Genomic DNA, 20,138 nt, shown 5'->3' with positions numbered 1-20,138 from the left:
ATAGTTATCATAAAGGAAGTCTTTAGAAAAGCAACATTTTCTTCATGTGTGACTGTACTATACAAGAAAATGCTGGACTTAGACTTATAGCAACATAAATTATTTGCATATAATTACTTGAAAGGTGACCTCAGTCTTCACGATAATTTTATTCTGCATATAAATCAGCTTTAGCAAACGCCAGAAAAAAGCAAACAAACAAAAAACCCCACTGCCAAACACATGCACACACACAAAAAAATCCCCAAAGACTGCAGAAGAATACAGGAATACAATCACAAATTGCTTCTTAATGAAAACTTACCAACTGAGACTACCTCAATGAGAATATTCAATATATTTAGAATTGTTTGAGGATCTTTTGTATTCTGCAAGAGAAACCACAGAGATTTCTTTGCTAAATGCAGAAGTTGAATATCGTGATTTAGATACTTAAAGTTCAGACAAATTACCACCACTAAATCAAACAGAACTTAAGATGTAGCTACCCAGCTAACCATCCCAGTATGAAGCCTGAATGAAGCACAAAACCAATTAAAATCAAGTTTGTAGTATAGCATATTAATTAGAACTGATAGTTGCCCAATAATTTCTTAAATTTTTTAAAAATAAAGGGAGATAAATTCTTAAAGACCATATCAAATCATTACGGTCCTACGAAAGTTTTGGAGACTAGCTAGGATAACAACATATTTAATAATATGGAGCCCAAAGATAAAATGAAAGCTTGCTATTTACCCATAACCACACAAATTAAAAGATTTTACCTCTAGGGTTGACAGGATAACGTCTATTCCAGTGGAGCCCTTAGAAGTTATTTCCTTCCTGGTTTTTTCTGCCAGTAGGAAAAACATCATTTTTCTTTTAATATACTAGCTTGAAGGAAAAAAAATGTTTTCATATACAGACTGATCAGAAAATCTACACTGCAAATGATAAAACCTATTAAAAACTGCATATATGTACATAAAACTAAAATAAGTAAAATACTTAAGTGATTTTAAACTTCATTTTTGCTTTCACTTGTTCAACAATCTCGTCATGCCCTAGAAAAAAAAAACACTGTAAAGAAAAAAATCTGTAAGAAAGCGCTCTTCCAGTTAGTTCCACTTCTCATATATATGTGAACACACACATATATATACACTGTGAACTATTACTTAAATTGTAGCTGATGATACAAAATTTACTCAGTGTAACCAATACCATCCCAGATAGCATTAAACATGGCCTTAAACAGGTGCTTTCAACAATCAGTGACAAAAACAGATGGATAATCAAGTTCACCAAACAGAACCAAAAATTAAAAGTCTAGCAGGGAAGAAATACAAGAAGGAAAGCTCACAAGGAAAACTACTGAAACCACAAATGTAGACATTTACCTTGACTCTGAACCAGATGAAGGATCTTTGAGGTAACATATCTGGCATTGTCTGCTTCTCCTGGTACAGAGTCCAAATTGATCTTCTCCAGCTGTGACAGCAAAGACGTAGTCCGAGAACTGGCAGAAATACTACAAGAAAGATTTTTTACATTCGTTTTTCCATCTAGATCAGAGGAAAAAACAACTAACAACAGAAATCCCATGTCAGAGTAAGAGGAGTGGCTAATACACCTTCATATTTTATCTCGATTGGAAAACAGTCTGAGTTTGCCTTAATTCTGGCAAATTTACAGATTTTACAAAGCCTGCATTGCAGCAGACTAATTATATATAACATCCTCAAGAGCAACTGGGAACAGAGAAATCAGCTGCAGCAAATAAAATCCAGATATAGGTACAAATGTTGTTTACCTATGTCAATTACAATAAGTTACATTTAGTATAGTTTATGTTAAACATCAGGATACTGTATCAAAGCTGTCATTCTGGCCACAAGACTGCTTGTCTTACAGGCTGGTGTTTTGAGGTGAAAGAAAAGATTATCATTCATTAAGTGAGCAAACCAGCAACCACCAGCTGAAGAAAAAGAACACCATTTTGAATAAAAAAATTTGTAAGATGTCCAAAACTATCATCAGAGTCTGGATTCATTTTGCACCCAAGGTTATTTTGATCTGACATAATAAAATTGCCTTGAAAATGTATTTTAATACAAGAAACAATTTCAAACCTCGTGTTCATATAGATAGGTAGATTGCAGAGAAAGAATAAATGTAAATATTTATAGTATTCAAAATAGAGTCAGTCTAGAAACTGTTTTGTTTGCTCTCCAGTTCTAGATCATAACAATTTTTCAGAATAGTCTTGAGATTCACATTCCCACATGAAAGTAAATTTTAGACAAATGTTTAATATTTGAATTATAGTCATATAATTAGCTAGAGGAAATCATGATTTCCAAGGATTAACTATCGTTACTTTTCACTTTTGTAACATTAGAGTCCTGAAATAATCAACAATAATTCATTTTACACACATACTGTTCTGACTATCTGCAATAAAACTAAAGTATATAATATCAGTTTTATAAATACTGTCAGTTTTGTTTATAACAATGAGGAATTATTACTCCTTGATATATACGCCTGTGAAAAGGTTTCACACTTAGAGTTAACTCTACTAAAATAATTAGTTTAGATGTGGACAAAAATGTTAAAATCAAGGAAAAAAGCAGCTGATGGCAAAGGATGTACTGCTGTGAAAGTAAACTGATATAACAGCTGCTGAGGAAACTGCTTCCACCACTCTTATTTTTCCACACTGACATCTAAATGAGAAGCAGAAGCAAAAAATAGTTTCAGATTACAGATACTTACAAGATGTTAACATCACTAATAAGAAATGGTTATACTTATTACAGAACTTAAATCAAAATCATTTTATATTGTGAAGTATATCACCTTCTCAGTTATTCGAAATATTTTTATTTTAAAGCATCTTTTGATGTAAAATCTGTTGTGGTTGCTGAAATACTACTTCCTTTGTAAAAGTAAAGCATAATCCCTACAATCCCTTCTCATCGTCCATATGTTAGCAAAGTTTTGAACACATGTTGTATTTTAATGCCACTGTCTGGCTCATGGGACCTGTTACTCTCTCACACATGAAAAATCAGATGCATTTTCAAGAACAATTCAAACTACTTTTGACTGTTGGCAGCCTCACCCATTTGGTTTGCTCTTCCATGATCCTCTGTGCAAAGAAGAGAAAATCGTTGACCTATAGCTACTCAGTTTCTGCTCCTTGACTCCCATGGACATTGTGTTTACACAACGTAAACAAAACCACTAGGTTTGCCATCTCTGTCTTTCACTACTTAACCCAAATCTCATGAGTTCTGAAGACAACCAATAATTATTATTCTGGAATGGATTTAGACTTTCTTTGAGCATCCTAAAGTGAAGTTTACATGGCTTATTTGATGCCATATACTGCATGCCTCTGTAGGCATGAAACTCGTTCTCCATCCTACGCCCAAATGCCGTAGCTCAAAACACCCCTCACACCACCATCTCACTTGCAGAAAGGAAGCATGAACAGGCTTGCCCTTCCTCTCAACTGTTGCCAAAGCACATAGCACGACTCTAGCTAACCAGAGAGCTTTGTGGATTTCCTCCTTCTCTGATTAGGAAAGCTATGAGTAGATACAGAGGAAGCAACTGCCGAGACAGTGAGGAACATGGGACTTCGCGGATTGACACTTGAAACAGAACTCCCTAAACAAGAAAACATCTTCTCAAAGAAAATTCTCTCACTGCAGGGACATTTCTTCCAGTCCCATCAGCTCCCAAAAGGTTTAGGCATTCTTACTCTGGTTATGAAAAAGTGCTAGATTCACAGCTCTCCATTACTCACTGTACACTACCTCCACTACGCAAACGCTATAACACATCATGACACCTTTCTAAGTGTCTGCTCACAATGGTAACTCTAATGGCTGTCATGGCAGCTCATAAAAATTCAGTTACCTTAGAATAGTTTTTGGCTATTTGTCTTGCAAGAATCCTTCCAAAAGATAACAGTCAAATGAAGCAATCAGAACCGCCAGTTTCCCAACTGTATCTCCTTCCTCTGAAACTGCTGTTTGCAGTCTGTCAGCACACTGACGTACCAGGGAGCATCTTCTTCCCCCACAGCAAACAGGCTTCCTGTATTTCAGCATGTCACAGATAGCCTTTAAAAAACTACTTTAAAGGAGGTGGGCCTCTCGGGAATTTGTTTTCATTTTATTCCAATACAAACCATTTATATTCTTTTTTTCCTTGACCAGTTTCACAGTTACCAAATAATCTTTAGAGAGCTGATACTTTGATTAGTCCAGAGCTATCTCTGTACAATAAATTCACCATAATTTATTCATGACTTAGGGAACAACTGTTTTGAATTGCAGGGATGGAAACTTTCATTTTAATTCAATAACCGAAGAAGAATAAACAGCATCTAAGTAACCACTCTACAGATATCTAATATTCTTTGTGATAGTGTACTTTACATATTATGATTAGTAGTATTTCCAAGAATACTCACTGCTGATGGAGAGTTTGACTTTGCTTATCGTAATGCCCAAGGAACTAACACGCCCTAAGTAGAAAATGTAACACAGTATTTACTACTTCTTTCGATCCATCTCTCAAACAAACAGGAACAACCAGTCTCTGATACCAAGCTGTTCCACTGTTAATGTTGGCAAAAGCAAAGATGATTCTACGTGCAAGTATTTAAATTCAAATTTTAAATCCATACAAAGACATAAAATGAATCTGCAGTAGAGCATGTCCTTCATGCAAATTCATCTGCTCATTTAGAAAATAATTGGTATTTCAGAGAACTAAGACTGCAGCCAAAATTCCCTATTTTGCCGCCTTTGGATTGTTTTTTTTTTAAAATCTGATCAGATGGTTTGATATAAGGAGGTGGTGTAACTTGTGCTAGCTTAAGAAAATAGTAAGACTGAAAGACTTTCAATAGACTTTCAATAGTTCCCCGATGCTTAACAGACATGTTGCCTTCCATAGATAATCTCATAACTTTTTCAAATGTTTGCTAAAACAAGGTATCATCAAAATAACAAAGCAATTTTTCAACTCTTGAGACCTTCCATAATCTCGCTCTTTTTTGTCCTAGCTATGTGTTGGATTGCAGGATTGTTGGACAATTATATAAATCTTATGACAAATTCATGGGTTCTTATACAGTATTATATACTTGTCCTTTAATTCCTTCAGTAGAAATCATTTTATGTTTTGCAAATATTTGCATAAAGTGATTGATAATTGTTTCTAACAAATTTAATGTATGTTTTATCTTTGAACATGTCTAACTAAATTCTTTCAATTTAAAAAGTTATTTATTAAATTGGAAGCTACTTTATGCTAATCAATATTGACTCCTTCAGTGTTTCAGGACATCAACTAACACATTCTTACTGGGGACCCATACATCATATTTTATTTATCTTATTATTAAGATGAAGACTGCTTCTTCGCAAATCTCAAATAGCTTGATGTTGAGAAGTCACTATAGGTTTAAATTTACCTTTTTTCAGATGATATTTTTAGTTTGTTCATATCGGAAATCTGATTCTTCAAATCACCATCTCTGATGACCTGGAAGATATTAAATAACTACAAATTATCAACATCTCTTGCTCTTTAATGATGAAACACTACTACTGTATTTCATGTGTATACACTAGAAATACTAAATATGTTAATTCACATTGATTACTTCTCTTGACGCTGTCACAAGCTCTTCTCTCTCCAGTCTATTTGACCCAGCTTTTAAAATAAATTGTTGCAATATAAGGATGAAGTATTATTCTGCTTTATAATTCAGTCCTAGCAGACTCAGAGTCTGATTCTAATAAAACAGAAATTTATATCAGTTGCTTAACAGACAATATTTTCATGTCTGTGACAAAATCTAAACGAACAAAGCTTTTGCTGAAGCTAGCAAATATACTTCTTTAAACTTACTTGACAATGTTGTGAGATGCCACAACATACTTATTGCTGACTGTCATTTCATAACTAGGATAACTAGGACTAGAGGCACAGTGAGAAAGATGGAGTGTTTGGTGTTCTTATTTAAGCAAGACCTGAATACATTTCTTGGACACAAACCATATCGTGCTAAGGACTCAATTTTCCTATCCTTTTAAGGAGTAGTGTCCTCAGGGTACACTGCTTCCTCTAACAGTGCCTCCAAGCAATTAAGGTTGCAGTCTACAGGACCATTAACTGAACCTCAGCACTTCCATTTGAGATCTAGTATGAATGACAAATACTCCCACTGTAAAAAAACCAAAACCAAAAGCAGTGTTCTCAAAGGGCACTGTGGTTAGTTTCAAGGTAGAACATAGAGGAAAGGGAAAAAGTAATATTCAAAGATATGGGTGAGAATGAAGACAAAGCACCTGTTCTTTTGGGATATGCAGGCAAGAAATTCAGTCAAGTACACACACAGACCAGCCCTTCCCCAAAGAGAAATCTGTAGTACTTCTCAAAAATCCTTATTGTCATTACATAAAATAATCAGGGTTTTATTACTGGTAAGTTCCACTCTGCTATTGCTAAAAGCAGAAGTATGAAGCAAGCTTACTTCCAGACTTACCTGAAAGCAGAACCTTTTCCCAGCAGCCAGGAAGTAAATGCTCAGCTTTTCCCAAGAATTCCAGCTTGACTCAAGTTAACAGGTGTCCTAGGTATGTCCAAGTACCCTTCAAGTATAAACTATCTTGACTTCCTTTAAAGAAAATGAATAGTTACAAGAGAATAGCTGTGTCCACCACAATGCAGGCAATTTCATAAATTATAAAGCTGGATTATTCAAATCAGGTTGCAGGTCTTACTGGGGGCAAAATATTAGATTCAAGCAGCCAAGTGCCGTTTTGCTTGCAGCGTTGACCCGCTGTCAGAGAGATGATGAACAGTCTGCTAGTGCCAATAGTGTCTACAGATTATAGTGTACTGAACTGCCACACAAGCCAAGCCAGCTACAGATCTGAACTATCTTGAACTGCAAGGTCTTCATTACTTTTTCTCTAAATTCACCACAAAGCATTTCAGTAAGCACCAAATACTCCAGGTCAAGGAGAAAAGACAAGCAAATAAGAAAAAGCACAAGAACATCTGCAAAAAAACCCAGAAGGACCAGGGAGAAAAAGAGATAGAAATGCATATATCAGCAACCCAGAGAGCTGTGGTGGAACATTTATGCATACTAAAGTAATAAAATCTCTCTTTAACATTTTATTAGGTGACGCAAAAGCCACTTCCAAACTATTTAAAAAGCTTTTAATATTATGCTTATTTTGAAAAAAGGATTAATAGAAAGGTAAAGGCAGAAGGTACGTGAATCTCAATTCAAACATACTTTTAAAACACATTTAATGCCACTTGCCTGCCAGTGGTAGTAGAGCTGAGGGTAAATTAGCATCAGTTCTTCTGCATTTAAAAGACGAAAAATGACAACTAAAAAAAAAAGAGCCTCAGGTTGGAGGGGAATAGAGGAGAGCAGGGAGTGTCGAGTAGTTAAACTTCAAGCTGATGTATGCAGGATTCTGTGCAATCTCTCCCTGCCTTTTCACATTGTGGAATGTTATACCCTTCATCCTCCCACCTGCACAGGGGAAACAGGCAGCTCCTTCACAAGAAATTTCTCCAGACAGGTAAAGTTCCAAATCACAAAGCCGCACTCACTGCAATAATGTTACCAAAACTAAGATAAATTAAATCAATTTAAGGAAGTTATACATAATTTTCACCTTTTCCTTTCACTTCAGAGAAACAAAGACATGCCTTATGTGACATGTATTTTCCTCCCTCCTTGGTGAATTCTTTGTCACTAAGCCACTGACTCACCTCCTCTGCTGATCCATCTTTTCAGCCCTATGAAACTTTGCCACTCACTGGCAAAGCTCTTGGGAAAGGGCAGGGAATACCCCCCAATATTGACCTTTCATGTAAGTTTTGGCATGTGCTGAAATGTAATGGAATAACATGGAACCCAGACTCCTACTTCCTCAATAAATACTCTAACCACAAACTACTGCACAAAATGGCAAGCATTATCACAAAGCCATCTTTTGCTCAAAACAGTGGCTGAGGAAACAAACCAGTACCATTTCGTTAAGACCTCACATTCAAGCATGTCTATTCGGCATTACTGGGAGTGTCTGTTAGGCTACAGAGGACTCATAAGGACATTCTCTTCCTAAATATGAAGTCGATTTACATGCATTAGAAGAACAACAAGATACTCAGCCTCCTCAAGCCAGCAATAGTTCTGGTCAGATATTGTAACAGGTTTCAGAGGAAATTTTACTGACACAAGCTGGATATCCATCTGCATGTTGGGGGGCAGGAAAGGGGAATTAGTAATTCTGTTACTGTGCTCTTAATGATCAACACTAATACCATTCTGCTCTGCTACCATTTTAGGCATGCATTTACTTTTGTGATCCTAGATCCACTGCTTTGGGGAAAGAGAAACTTGAAATGCAATCTGTTTCAAAAAAATAAGAAAATGAATAAAAATCCACTTCTCTAAAAACAGGCCAGTGCCTGTCGCACTTCCCTTGTTTTGTCTTCTCTCCTAGAGAAATCTTTTTTTATTTTCACACAAATATTGGGAGCTTTGTACCATAGTAGAAAGCCACCTAATAATCAAATTTACTCCCCATCATCTACCTAATAATGGAAAGAAGGAATTAAAAAAAACCAAGTGCTACTAACCAAATACTTCACATGCACTGCCACATAGCTCTCTTTGCATCTTCTTTAAGATTCTGGTACTTAAATTGATGCATGTATTTCAGAGGAAAGTGAGTATATCCCTTACTGCAAACCATCCAGGTAGAATTTCTACATGCTTCAAACAACCATCTTTAAAAAAATCTGAAGAAACCAAATTAAACTCTGCACAGTAGTGCATGGCTCTACTGCACCAAAGCCTGCAGTTAAGTGTACTCACTGTAAATTGTTTTCCCGTTTATCTCCCATTAATCTCTAATGGACAGCAAAGACAGCAGGCATAAAACCAAACTCCAATCCCTACTCTACAAAAAAAGGCAGAGTCACCATTACAGCTCGTCAGTCCTGAACACTTTCCTCGCCATTTTTATAACACCACATCTGAAAGAAATTCTCGTATGTCAAACACACAGTAACCTCACATCTGAGTCTCAAAACTTTTAACCAACAACAGCTCTGCTTTCATGGCTGCACTTTTTTTTCTTTTTGTTTTTCATTGAAACTGGAAGTTTTTAACATATAGATTTAAAATATATACCTATATGTGGGAATTATACCAGATTGTCTTGCCATCAAGCCCATTTTCATGCAATGGAAAATCTCCTCAAAAAGTATGTTTACAAACAACCGCCATGGAAGACAAATCTACCAGTGTCCGGCGAGCTAGTGGCAGGCAAAGGGGGCAGCACCAGTCAGACAGGGCAAAATGACTCTGCCACAAAACCAGCCATGCTCAGAAACAACATGTGCAGAGAATGCCAGATAAAGCCTGAGGCTGAAAAAAATCCAGTGTTCATGTTAAAATCCCGCAATTAGAACCCTCTCAGGGAAAACAAAGATAATCTGTCTGCTACTGAAGCTGGGAGACATTCTCAGTTTAAATAAACAGAATTCACAGGCTTCAACTGACCAAAACACTTCAACATGGAACATGTCTGTCTTGGAAGGATAAGTGTAACTAAAAAATTTAAAGTATTTTTGTATTTTATTTTCTTAAACCTTCCCCAACCCTCAACCCCGCTCCGAAAAAAAAAGCAAAAGCAAGCCAGAGACCTCTGAAACCTCTGAAATTTTCCCTGGTTAATACCAGGATGTTCCTACTTTCCTGCAAAGTACTTTGTAACTACATTCCAATGAAGAGAGATCTTTTTATCAAATGAAACTAGAAAAATCAAATACAAGTATGGATATGCACAGCTTACTGATACTATTGAACCTGTTCTACTTGCAGTATATTCTATTTTCTTTCTGTTTTCCAGAAACTCATTTTCTTAACTAATACACTTTATATAGCAAGAAAGGCCTATTTTTGAGTCTGTTCACTATATATTAAACTAAGATACTTTATTATCATAAATAAATTAGTTGCAAAAATCACATCAAACTATATTCCTGAAGAGACAAAACAAAGTTTCAGTTTTATTGTGTATATCTACCATAATAAGTCTGCAAAACCTGTAAGATTGTTCATCTATATATATTTCCACGTTTTGCTTTGTATCCAAAGCCAGATGCTTCCCAACGCGTTTTCAAAGCCAGAGCAGACACTTCACTTATACTTATCATGGTACTATTGATTTGAAAGGTTAAAAAAAGTAACCAGGAACAACTGCAGAGCAAGTAATTTCTTTTCTGTGTACTTATTTATCAGAGTGGAAGTAAGCAGCTGAGCAAATTATTTGTAAATGTTACAGTGTGTATATATATATATATCTATATATATGATAGTAAGCAAAAAAGCAAGGAATCCAAAGTTCAGATGACAGAATTGTGTCAAAAAGCAATTAATTAAAAAAATAGAGAAACCCTAAGTATGAACTGAAAAAAAAAAGTAATTATTTAAAATTTCATAAATGCTAGGCAGAAAAAAATAAGCTAAATCGAAACCTTCCACTGGATGAGGAGACTGCATTCTCGAGTATGCTACCTCTCACAGAAGTACATGTGGGTCCCCCCAGTTCCAGTGCAGATTAAACCAGAAGCCAACTGGCCTTTAACATGATATCATTTCACACACCCCGAAGTCTCAGAAGCTGTCCATAGGTCAAAATACTCTTTTTCAAGACACTGAAAAAGTCTGTTTAAACACAACCATATAAAAGGCTACAACATTCTTTGGTCTCTAGGCAATTGTAATCCCAAAATACTACTTGTGGTTTATTTTTTTAAACATATAAGTAAATTGTTTACAGGAACGGACTATTTACCTAAGTAAATTTACACTTGCAGGAACAGGCCCTGTGTTCAAAATCTAGGATGTGCAGCAACATGTGATAGCAAGAGTCACCATCCCAGAACCAAACAGCAAACTACCCAGAATTCTTGCAGAGAGCATGCCAACACCATGACAACCAGCATCCTAAATATCCCTGCACAATATGGAAAACTGCAGTATTTTACTTGAGATTACACAAGAAACACTCACCAGGATGGCACAGTGCTCTTCCTTTGGCAGTAGGAAGAACCGGTCACTGCTACTAACACAGTGGTGCTGCCTCCATCTCATCTTCTTGTACCATAAGTAGGACAATTACCTTAACCAAAACATGACACCTAATGTTAGATTAAAATTCTCACAGACTATTTCAAGATGCCACAGTTATTTGTACAAAATGCTTCGTACCCTGAAAGCTCAATCCACAGTACAATACATAAAGATTTTGGGTATCTATAATCCCAGCTTAAAACTCTAGTGATTGAAAACCTGGGAAAATCCTTCAAGCTTCACAACTAAATTTCAAGTTGGCAAATCCTACATTGTACCCAACCACAATCTAGTAAACAGAACACATATACATAAAGAGTTATAACTAATGGGGGAGTGAAAATCTGTTTTCTGAAGTTGCCTCTTCCTAGCCCAGTTCCTGAACCTTCTTCTGAAAGCACTAGAAGGTGAAACCATAGATTCCCACCCCATTTCAAACCTGACTTAGTGGGCATCTCATAGGAACTAAAGTCCCAGCCAACAGCTCAGAGAGATATAATTTTCAGTACCATCTGTTTCTTAAATTAAATTGTAAATTAGGGCAGAATGTCTTCAAGTACACACTAAACAGTTACCTCTCCCTAATACTTCAATATGCAGCAGTACAAAAAGCTTTTAGTGCCATTAAAAAATAATAATGTACCTACAAGTACCTTAGAAGAGCTGCTTCTATGAGAAAAGGTTTCTTCAAGATACTAGAAAAACTAGAGATACTTGTCTTCCAGATGTAATTGCAAGACTTCATGTGCAAATGGCAGAAAATAACCATTTATCTAATGACTAAAGCTAAGCAACTCCTCTAGGTAGCAAAAAAAAAAAAAAAAATCTCAGTTTTTGGTAGAAAAGAGCCTAATTTTCAAACTCAAAGTAAACTGAAAAGGCTAATAACCATTGCTAGCCAAAGAAAAAATACTTCTGAAAACCAGGTACTGCCTTTTCCTTATACCCTTTGCTATAAATATTTATAGTAGGAAACAAAAAAGTCAGTTGATTAGTTTACCCACTGCTGCATTATAGCACAGTACTGACTTTTTGATGTGACTAGATAAACTGCAGTATATAGCCAGACATTCAAAATGACATACATAAAGCTTTGCAGAAGGCTGAAGCACTAAAGCCCTGTACAGCAGCTTGCCAACTATGTAATATAGCCGATTACCACCAGTCCACTGTTAGGGAATAGACTGCCTTAGATTATTGAATTATTTGGTATACTGCTTCATATAGAAGTTGGTTAGAAAATGCTTATATAGAATTCGCTTAGTGTAAGTAAGTTTGCTTAGAATAACTTTTGCAGGCTGTGAACCTTTAAACTTTCTGCTTTGTTAAGTAAAAAAGTCTTCAAGCTAGAAGACAAGGTGAGCTGCAACCCTGGAGATAAGTAAAAGAATAGAATGGTGTCTAACAGATGAATATTTTGGCTATTGCCAACAACTTATTTTCTCCACCTGCAGGTGCAAAATAGCACCTGAAGGTCAGACCTGTAACTGACAGCCCAGCTGACAAAAATTATGAGAACTAATGAAGAATGGGAAGACCCCAAACTCTAATTTTGCAGTTGGCTTGGAGGTGGGGTGGGGGCTTGGATTGTGGGAGTATCATTGTCCAAGTTTTTTCCTGCTGAGGGTCCCTCTTCAGGAGTTACCCAGCTTAAGCTGCTCTATGCTGTACCTTGCAAATAAACTAAACTAGGGAAAAGAAACTTCCCTAATGCCACTTAACCACAAAACCAAATTCTGATACATGTAGTCAAAAAACCAAAAAAATCTGTAAATATCTGATAGTGATTCCCATTTTTTTAAAAAAATAGAGAGAAAAAAGAAAACATTTATTGGGAAAAGAGCAAAATAAGAAAATGACACTTTATTTCTTGCCTGAAAAGAAGCTCCTAGAAAGTTACCAGCATAGCAAGAGTAAGGTAACTCCTCAAGACATGACAAACTTGCCATCATCAGGCTCACAGAGTATCACATTCAAAACTTGCATGATTTAAGCTGACAGAAATAATGCAAAAGTCAGCTACTTCTTGCTCAGCTAGCATAACCCCTTTCATCAGGCAGAAGGTGAATGGCAGAGGGAGGAAGAAGGAGGGCAATAAAAATTGCCAGGAGGGAAAGGACAATCATAGCAGAAACACAGCATTTCTCTACACCAAATACTGAACAAGCAGTGGAAACCCAGTAACTTTCCCCAGCTCTTGGAAATGGTTCAGCGATGCAGTGCGAAATGTCAGAGGTGCTTTCCAGCACCTAATCCAGTGCTTCTCCTTTGGCTTACATTGCCTTACACTGTCTTGATGGCTAAGGTCAGTCTGTAAAGAAATGAACCCAAACATCTAAACTTGCTTATAGTTCACCAGGTGAGTTAGAGCAAACTCTCAAGCCTGGTTTTAATCCACAAGAAAAACAGAGGAATAGAGGAAAAACTGTCGCTCCATGTCACAGATTTATCTCCTCAAATATGCTTCGAGCCCTTCAACCTCTTTAGTATGCAAAAACACAGCCAACTTACAATCCATAAAACTTTCGGCAACAAATTCCCCTTCGAAAACCTTTATTTGTACCATTTAGCTTATGAATTATACTTGAAACAATTAAAACAGTATTACCTTCCTCCAGTATGCAAAACCCTGGACATTCTGCTTCTCATAAATTGTAAAGTTTTTTTAAAGACATGCTGAAAATCAGTATATACCTTTTAATGCATGAAGCTTTTAGGATGACAGTTTCAGAACTGTTACTTCTGCAGCTGTTGCAAAAGAACGGAAAGATGTTTGAGTGCTCTCTTCCTCCTCCCCTACTTCGTCTTTCTACATTTAACTGTTACAAAACTCTATTTCCAAATGTAAACTGTGCTGAATCGTCTGTGTATCCAGGGCACACGCTGAACAGTTCATAATCTTCTTGATGCTTAGCACAGGATATTTTGACAGTTAAACTGTGGATAGCGGCAGGGCTTGAAAACATACCTAGAGACACACTGCCATTACAGATCTCTCCTAAGCCGTCATCCAAGCAGCTGCCTTGTTCAGCACTCTCACACTCCAAGAATCCTCACTTGCCCTCTAAGTCCTTTAAGTTAGAGTTTAAACACTTCAATTACTGCAGTTATACTCCAAAGCCAGGGTGACCTGGCAGCATTCAGTTATTTCGGACATTAGCAATTCAAGTCACAGTAGCAATCTCCTAAGAGCAAGCAGCTTGCAGATACTGGAATTCAAGGAGGAGTTTCAACTAACACATCAAGAGCCAAAAAACAGGTGGTTCCCAGCTATGTCCTGCAGAGTATCACCATTAATTTTAAAGACTGCGAAGTCTCTAATCATAAGATACATTGCTGACAAGTTGCTGAGTGACAAGCGGAATGTCTTCCCTAGACTAAAACCTAAACATGAGGTGAAATAGCAAGCTCCTTCTGTAAGCCAAAAGGACTTCAGAGTCCCAAGTCTTTCCTCTCTAATGCAGCTCCTCACATATAATTTCAGGCAAGTTGCTCCCAGCAGCAGTAAGCTAACTAATATAAACCAGCTGTTTGCATATTACAATCTACTACCAAGAGAAATGAATATTTTTCAAGTTCAAAAGCTTCCCTTTGGAAGACAACTTGTGAATTTCTTGAATATGAAAACTTAAGTATGAGCACTGCCATCTCCAAAACCTGAACCGAAAGCTACACCTGGAATCAAGTAGCACTTGACACAAAACACAGATCAGGTATCACTTCACACACTAAGATTACTCCTTGGTTTGGGATACTTGCCTCCCTTAAAAAACAAAACAAAACAAAACAAAAACAAAAAAACCCCCACAACCTATTTTTATGAAGCTTTCAAAAGCAATCATGTACTTCCCTTAATTTAGGCTGGTATAAAAAAAAAATCACAATAGTGAACTGAGATGTCAGAAACTAACAATAAAAAATTGTTCTGCTGAAATAGGGGCATGTGATAAAACTATCTTGACATTGAATAGGAAAGTCTCCAGAAAAGGCTATTATCTTGCCACTCCCGAGTCCCCAAAATAAAAAGATACTCCAACACAGACTTCCACTCACAACGCACATCATGAGGTAGTCTCCAGAAAAACTCTTAGGCCACAAGTATGATTTCATTCAAGGATTACCCAGAAGGTGAGGCTATCCCATCAGCAGCATCCTGTCACCCATCATTATATGCAGCAGTGAAATACACACTGAGAGCTACCTGAAAAACAAGGAAGCCTTTTCATGATATATACCCTATAAATGCAGTTCACACATGTATTTCTCTAGAAGAACATCACCAGTGGAAATACACTCGTTGGAAAGCTAATTTCCTCATGACAGAAAAATAAACACCCAAAAATCCACATTCATAGCACAAGGCTACACTGAAGTTAATACTGTTTTCACAACATACAGCTACATTGAAGAATCTCATCTCTGCCCATAATATACCACGGAAATCTTACAGCTGTAACTGTACATAATAAAAGCTCATCCAGGTCAGGATCCCTAAATATCTGACAAAGCCCAAAGTCTGAAAACAGTTTATGTTGAAGAAAAACACTATCCCACCCTATTCCTCAGATTCTCTGTCAAGCATTTGAACTGACACCTACAGAAATACTTGCTATGTTAGATTTCCACAACTGTAAGAGAGGGCAGGAAAAAACCCAAAATGTTAATGCACTCCTACCAAAGGAGCGTTAAGTTAAACAGGTTCAGCAGGCTATGTCGCATGGCACATAAAGCGTCATTCTAGCCGCCGTGTTTTCCGTGCAGTACCCACACGAGGTTACGCCGCCCGGGAGAGCAGGGGGCCACACAGCCACGGCGTTACGAGGCCAGCGGGACAGGGGGTCACCGACAGCCCTTCCGCTTCGCCAAGCATAAAAGTTTCTCTGTAATGCCACTTCGCACAGCCGGGAAGCGCGTCCGAACGGACCACGCACCGCATCGTACAGCGCGCACGAACAAACGCACCCTCCGGCCACCGACGGGCTCAGTGCCACTAAAATACCGGCTCACTCGACTCCCGGCCAGGCCCCGAAACCAGGCACCGCTCCTACCGTAGGGCCTGCTACCACCTCCGCAGGTGCGAACGCGCAGGGCGCGGCTCTCGGACGAACCCGCCGTGCGCGTGTGTCCCCACGCACACGCGCCGCTCCTCGCCAGGGCCGGGCCCGCCGCCCAGCGCGGGGGAAAGGCGGCACGGGGCTGGCCGCCGGACTGCGGGCCCCCGCCCCGCCCAGCCCCTGCCCTCCCCACCCCACTCTGCCTCGCCTCAGCCCCGGCGCCTCCCCGCGGGCGCCTCGCCTTGCCTGGCCCCGTCCCCGCTGCGGCCCGGCCCGCTGCGATGCCCCTCGCGGGGCTTCACCTTTGCGGCAGCCGCCGTCCCGAGGGCGGGGGCTGCCCCGCCGGCCCCCTGCAGGACGGGCGAGGCGGCAGGACGGGTGCGCCTCGCCCCGCGGAGCTCAGGCGGGAGCGCCGTGCCGCGGCGGGGCGGCGGCTCCGCGCTGCGCCTTCGCCCTCGTCATGCGAGCGGCGGCGGCAGGAACCTGCCCGCACCGCACCGCAGCGCGTCACGGCCCCCGCCCCGCCGCCGCCTCGCGCAGGCGCCCGGCGCCGCCCGGCCTGTGCGGCAGCGCTGCGCCGCCGGACAGCGCCGCTCGGGGAGCGGAGCCGGCGGCTGGCGGCGGCGGGGCCGGAGGAGGCTGCGAGGGGAAGGCGGGCAGGCCTTCGCCCGGCCACGGGCTGCCTTCTCGCGGCCCGCCTCGGATGCGGTGCTACGGCAGGCCTTCCGTGCGGCCACCGAGGCGCCTCGCAAAACTTGAAAAACTTAAAAGAAACAGCCCTTGAGTGAAGTCTGGTAAATTGAAATCAAGTTCACACATAATTTCTACCCACGATAAAGGCACAATCCCTAACAGAAATACACAACCTTCCTTTCCCGGTAACATTGTGTAACGATGGACTTACCCATTCTAATTCTTATTCAGTAAAAAGCAGATTTAAGATCCTTTAAATTGAACATGTTTTATTCATCTTTCCTTTCAAAATACACCTGGCTACAGCACCTGCAACTACTGTCTTACACACAATTTCTGGTATCATAAAGATACTAGAAAGTTTTCTACAGCCTAGAAAGTAACTGCGTTTTGGGCAAGTTGGCAACTCTTCCTTAGGGCTGATTCACCTGAAGAACGGTTTATAGTTACTGCTTGTTACTCCGTTAACTCAGATAATGCTACAATGTTATAAAGGTAAGTGCTGCTTATCATCCATACAACAGTCCACAGATGATCTGCACAGAGAACGCACACATCTGTACCTTCCCAACACAGAACAAAGCTGCTTTACTGGCAGAAACCACACAAGTTAGGAGCAAGGAACCACACTTTGGCATAGCTGTGACAGGCAGGAGATACCAGTCCTCCCATCTGGGTCTGGTGTAGGCAAATTGCATCAGTCATTTCTACCCATTAAATCAGGAAAGTCAACTAGAGTTATGGTGGAGTTAATTCAAGTTTGAAGTGGTATAACAGAGTTCTTAGTCCATTATCACATAATTGATGTACAAATGCTTGATTATGTTTTCTGAAGTCCCCTTCCCACCATATTAACATCAATGGATAGGAATAATTAAGCCATATAACCAGTCATCCTGATTTTATTACTCACTTGGTCTTTCTCCAGTGAATAATTCAACATTAATTATGCTTCCTAGAACTTGTAAACCTATGTGTTACAATCAGAAAATACAAGTATATTTGGAAGGAGATTCCTACCTCTCCTACCTTACAGGTTAATCCAGTTTTCTAGCATGAATGAGAAGAATGCAGGTAAATAGAACACAGGAATTTATCAGCACATCGGCAACAGGTAGGAACAGTGTCACTTCACAGAATCACAGAATCACAGAATGTTAGGGATTGGAAGGGACCTCAAATGATCATCTAGTCCAATCCCCTGGCCAGAGCAGGAACACCCAGATGAGGTTACACAGGAATGTGTCCAGGCGGGTTTTGAATATCTCCAGAGAAGGAAAATCCACAGCCTCCCTGGGCAGCCTGTTCCAGTGCTCCGTCACTCTCACTGTGAAGAAGTTTCTTCTCAAATTTAAGTGGAACCTCTTGTGTTCCAGCTTGAACCCATTACCCCTTGTCTTACTGTTGGTTGTCAGCAAGAAGAGCCTGGCTCCATCCTCGTGACACTCACCCTTTACATATTTATAAACATGAATGAAGTCACCCCTCAGTCTCCTCTTCTCCAAGCTAAAGAGACCCAGCTCCCTCAGCCTTTCCTCATAAGGGAGATGCTCCACTCCCTTCAGCATCTTCGTGGCCCTGCGCTGGACTCTCTCCAGCAGTTCCCCGTCCTTCTTGAACTGAGGGGCCCAGAACTGGACACAATATTCCAGATGAGGTCTCACCAGGGCAGAGTAGAGGGGAAGGAGAACCCCTCTCGACCTACTAACCACCCCCCGTCTAATACACCCCAGGATGCCATTGGCCTTCTTGGCCACAAGGGCACTTGTTCCATAACAGCGGTTACATTGGACAAGAATTAAGAGAGAATACTTTAAAACAGCAAACAGTACAGCTACAAGTTTTCGGTGTAGTTCTATTAATGGAATTATTTTAAATGCATAACTTTAAACAAGTATGACTCAGACAAACACAAAAATAGTGTCAGGCAGGCTCTGGCAAGTAAAGAGCAAATAAGTGGGGGGTGTAGATAAAAATCTCTCAGTTTTTTTAAATCTGAAGTCCAAGTCAGTTTACTTAAGTTAGTTAAGAAAATAATGTTTTAAAACAGCTCTGTATGTGTCCTGGCACATGAAAAAAAATAGGTACAAATGTGAGAATTCTCTGCTGAACAAAGAAGATACAGCAATAGATCAAATTATTTTAAGACTGGCAAAAAGTGTAATTTAATTTAAGAAAGAACAAGTGATAGTAAGGTGCCTAATACAAATACTTGTATTGGTTACTGAAACCCATTAACTTTTCTTGCTGTTAATTGTAAGAATGCAGAAGACAAAAGTTTTCTTTTGGGGGGCAGATGGTGGCTGCAATAATCTTAATTACTTCACCCAAAGGATGCAGAACTCCTATTTTTACTAGCAAAACATCTGCTTATGGGAAGTTAAAGGTCATTGATTGATTGAACCTAGATTTTTTTTTTGGTAGTTAAAGTGATTCCAACTTTAGGATTTATTTCTACAGAGAACAAGTTTACCTTTAGAAAACTTGACTCTGGTGTACAAATGCAGTAGCAGGCCACCACTGTTCTTATTTATGTAATAATTCTCACCAACTCAGATGTGGTTTACTTACTGCAGGAATCTGCCCTACCTTTGTTTTTGAACACATTACTGTGTGCAAAAGTGAATAGTTTATCCATTGAATCTTTTCTAAAGATATACTTAAAAGTAACATTGAACAGAATGCAACTCTAAACACTTATGTGATTCTACAAAGTTAATATAATGGTTCATTTTTCTTTTGATTTCGCGAAATTTTACAACATTTCAAGTATAATCTTCAACAGGCACACAAGACTACAGTAAACAATTAACATTTTATTTAGCCTGAGAAAATAACAAATCTGTGGTGTTCTGCAAATAAGATGAAGGCAAATTATATTGCCATTAAGTGCAAACTTGACAGGGAGCCAGGCACCCATCCCTGCAAATAGCAGCAACACTAATACTGCCTTGTGGAGCAGAACAGGTTCCACACAAAATTAAGTCTCTGATTTTGGTATTTGTAAAGAATTCAGTCATAGGAATATACTTCTCAACAGGACAATCCAAGCACTTAAAGAAAAGTAACAAATATATGTCAATCTACACACAATGTGGAGAGGCGAGGACCTCAGAGGTGTCTAGCATAAGCTAAAAATACAGCTTTTATGCTTACAAAAATCGTATTGCATTAAATATGTTGATGTTTATGCGGACAAACAAGTTTTC

General features: G+C 39.1%; 2 protein-coding genes across 11 annotated transcripts in view; one reads left to right on the top strand and one right to left on the bottom strand.

Moving 5' to 3' along the window:
• Nucleotides 1-20,138, bottom strand: part of AGTPBP1 (ATP/GTP binding carboxypeptidase 1) — a 77,394-nt gene that overhangs the window by 52,825 nt on the left and 4,431 nt on the right. For 4 of the 10 annotated variants that reach the window (XM_065656000.1, XM_065656008.1, XM_065656009.1 and 1 more), the window contains exons 3-9: nucleotides 13,877-13,930; nucleotides 11,123-11,231; nucleotides 6,557-6,688; nucleotides 5,480-5,550; nucleotides 1,383-1,513; nucleotides 768-835; nucleotides 305-368 (exon numbers count right to left, since the gene is read on the bottom strand). In XM_065656000.1, the coding sequence (XP_065512072.1) occupies nucleotides 305-368; nucleotides 768-835; nucleotides 1,383-1,513; nucleotides 5,480-5,511 (295 nt within the window). In that variant the 5' untranslated portion in view covers nucleotides 5,512-5,550; nucleotides 6,557-6,688; nucleotides 11,123-11,231; nucleotides 13,877-13,930. Of the gene's footprint in view, nucleotides 1-304; nucleotides 369-767; nucleotides 836-1,382; nucleotides 1,514-5,479; nucleotides 5,551-6,556; nucleotides 6,689-6,794; nucleotides 6,843-11,122; nucleotides 11,232-13,876; nucleotides 13,931-16,538; nucleotides 16,594-20,138 lie in introns of those variants that run through there. The other 6 variants (XM_065656002.1, XM_065656006.1, XM_065656004.1 and 3 more) reach the window with 5 other exon arrangements.
• Nucleotides 9,330-17,020, top strand: LOC136002092 (skin secretory protein xP2-like). Its single transcript, XM_065656925.1, has 2 exons — nucleotides 9,330-9,370; nucleotides 16,084-17,020. Exons 1-2 carry the CDS (start codon nucleotides 9,330-9,332, stop codon nucleotides 17,018-17,020), a joined length of 978 nt encoding a protein of 325 aa, XP_065512997.1.

Source organism: Caloenas nicobarica, chromosome Z (genome assembly GCF_036013445.1).
Source record: "Caloenas nicobarica isolate bCalNic1 chromosome Z, bCalNic1.hap1, whole genome shotgun sequence".
NCBI lineage: Eukaryota > Metazoa > Chordata > Aves > Columbiformes > Columbidae > Caloenas > Caloenas nicobarica.
The sequence above is the reverse complement of the archived record's forward strand: the minus strand, read 5'-3'. Positions and strand labels throughout refer to the sequence as shown.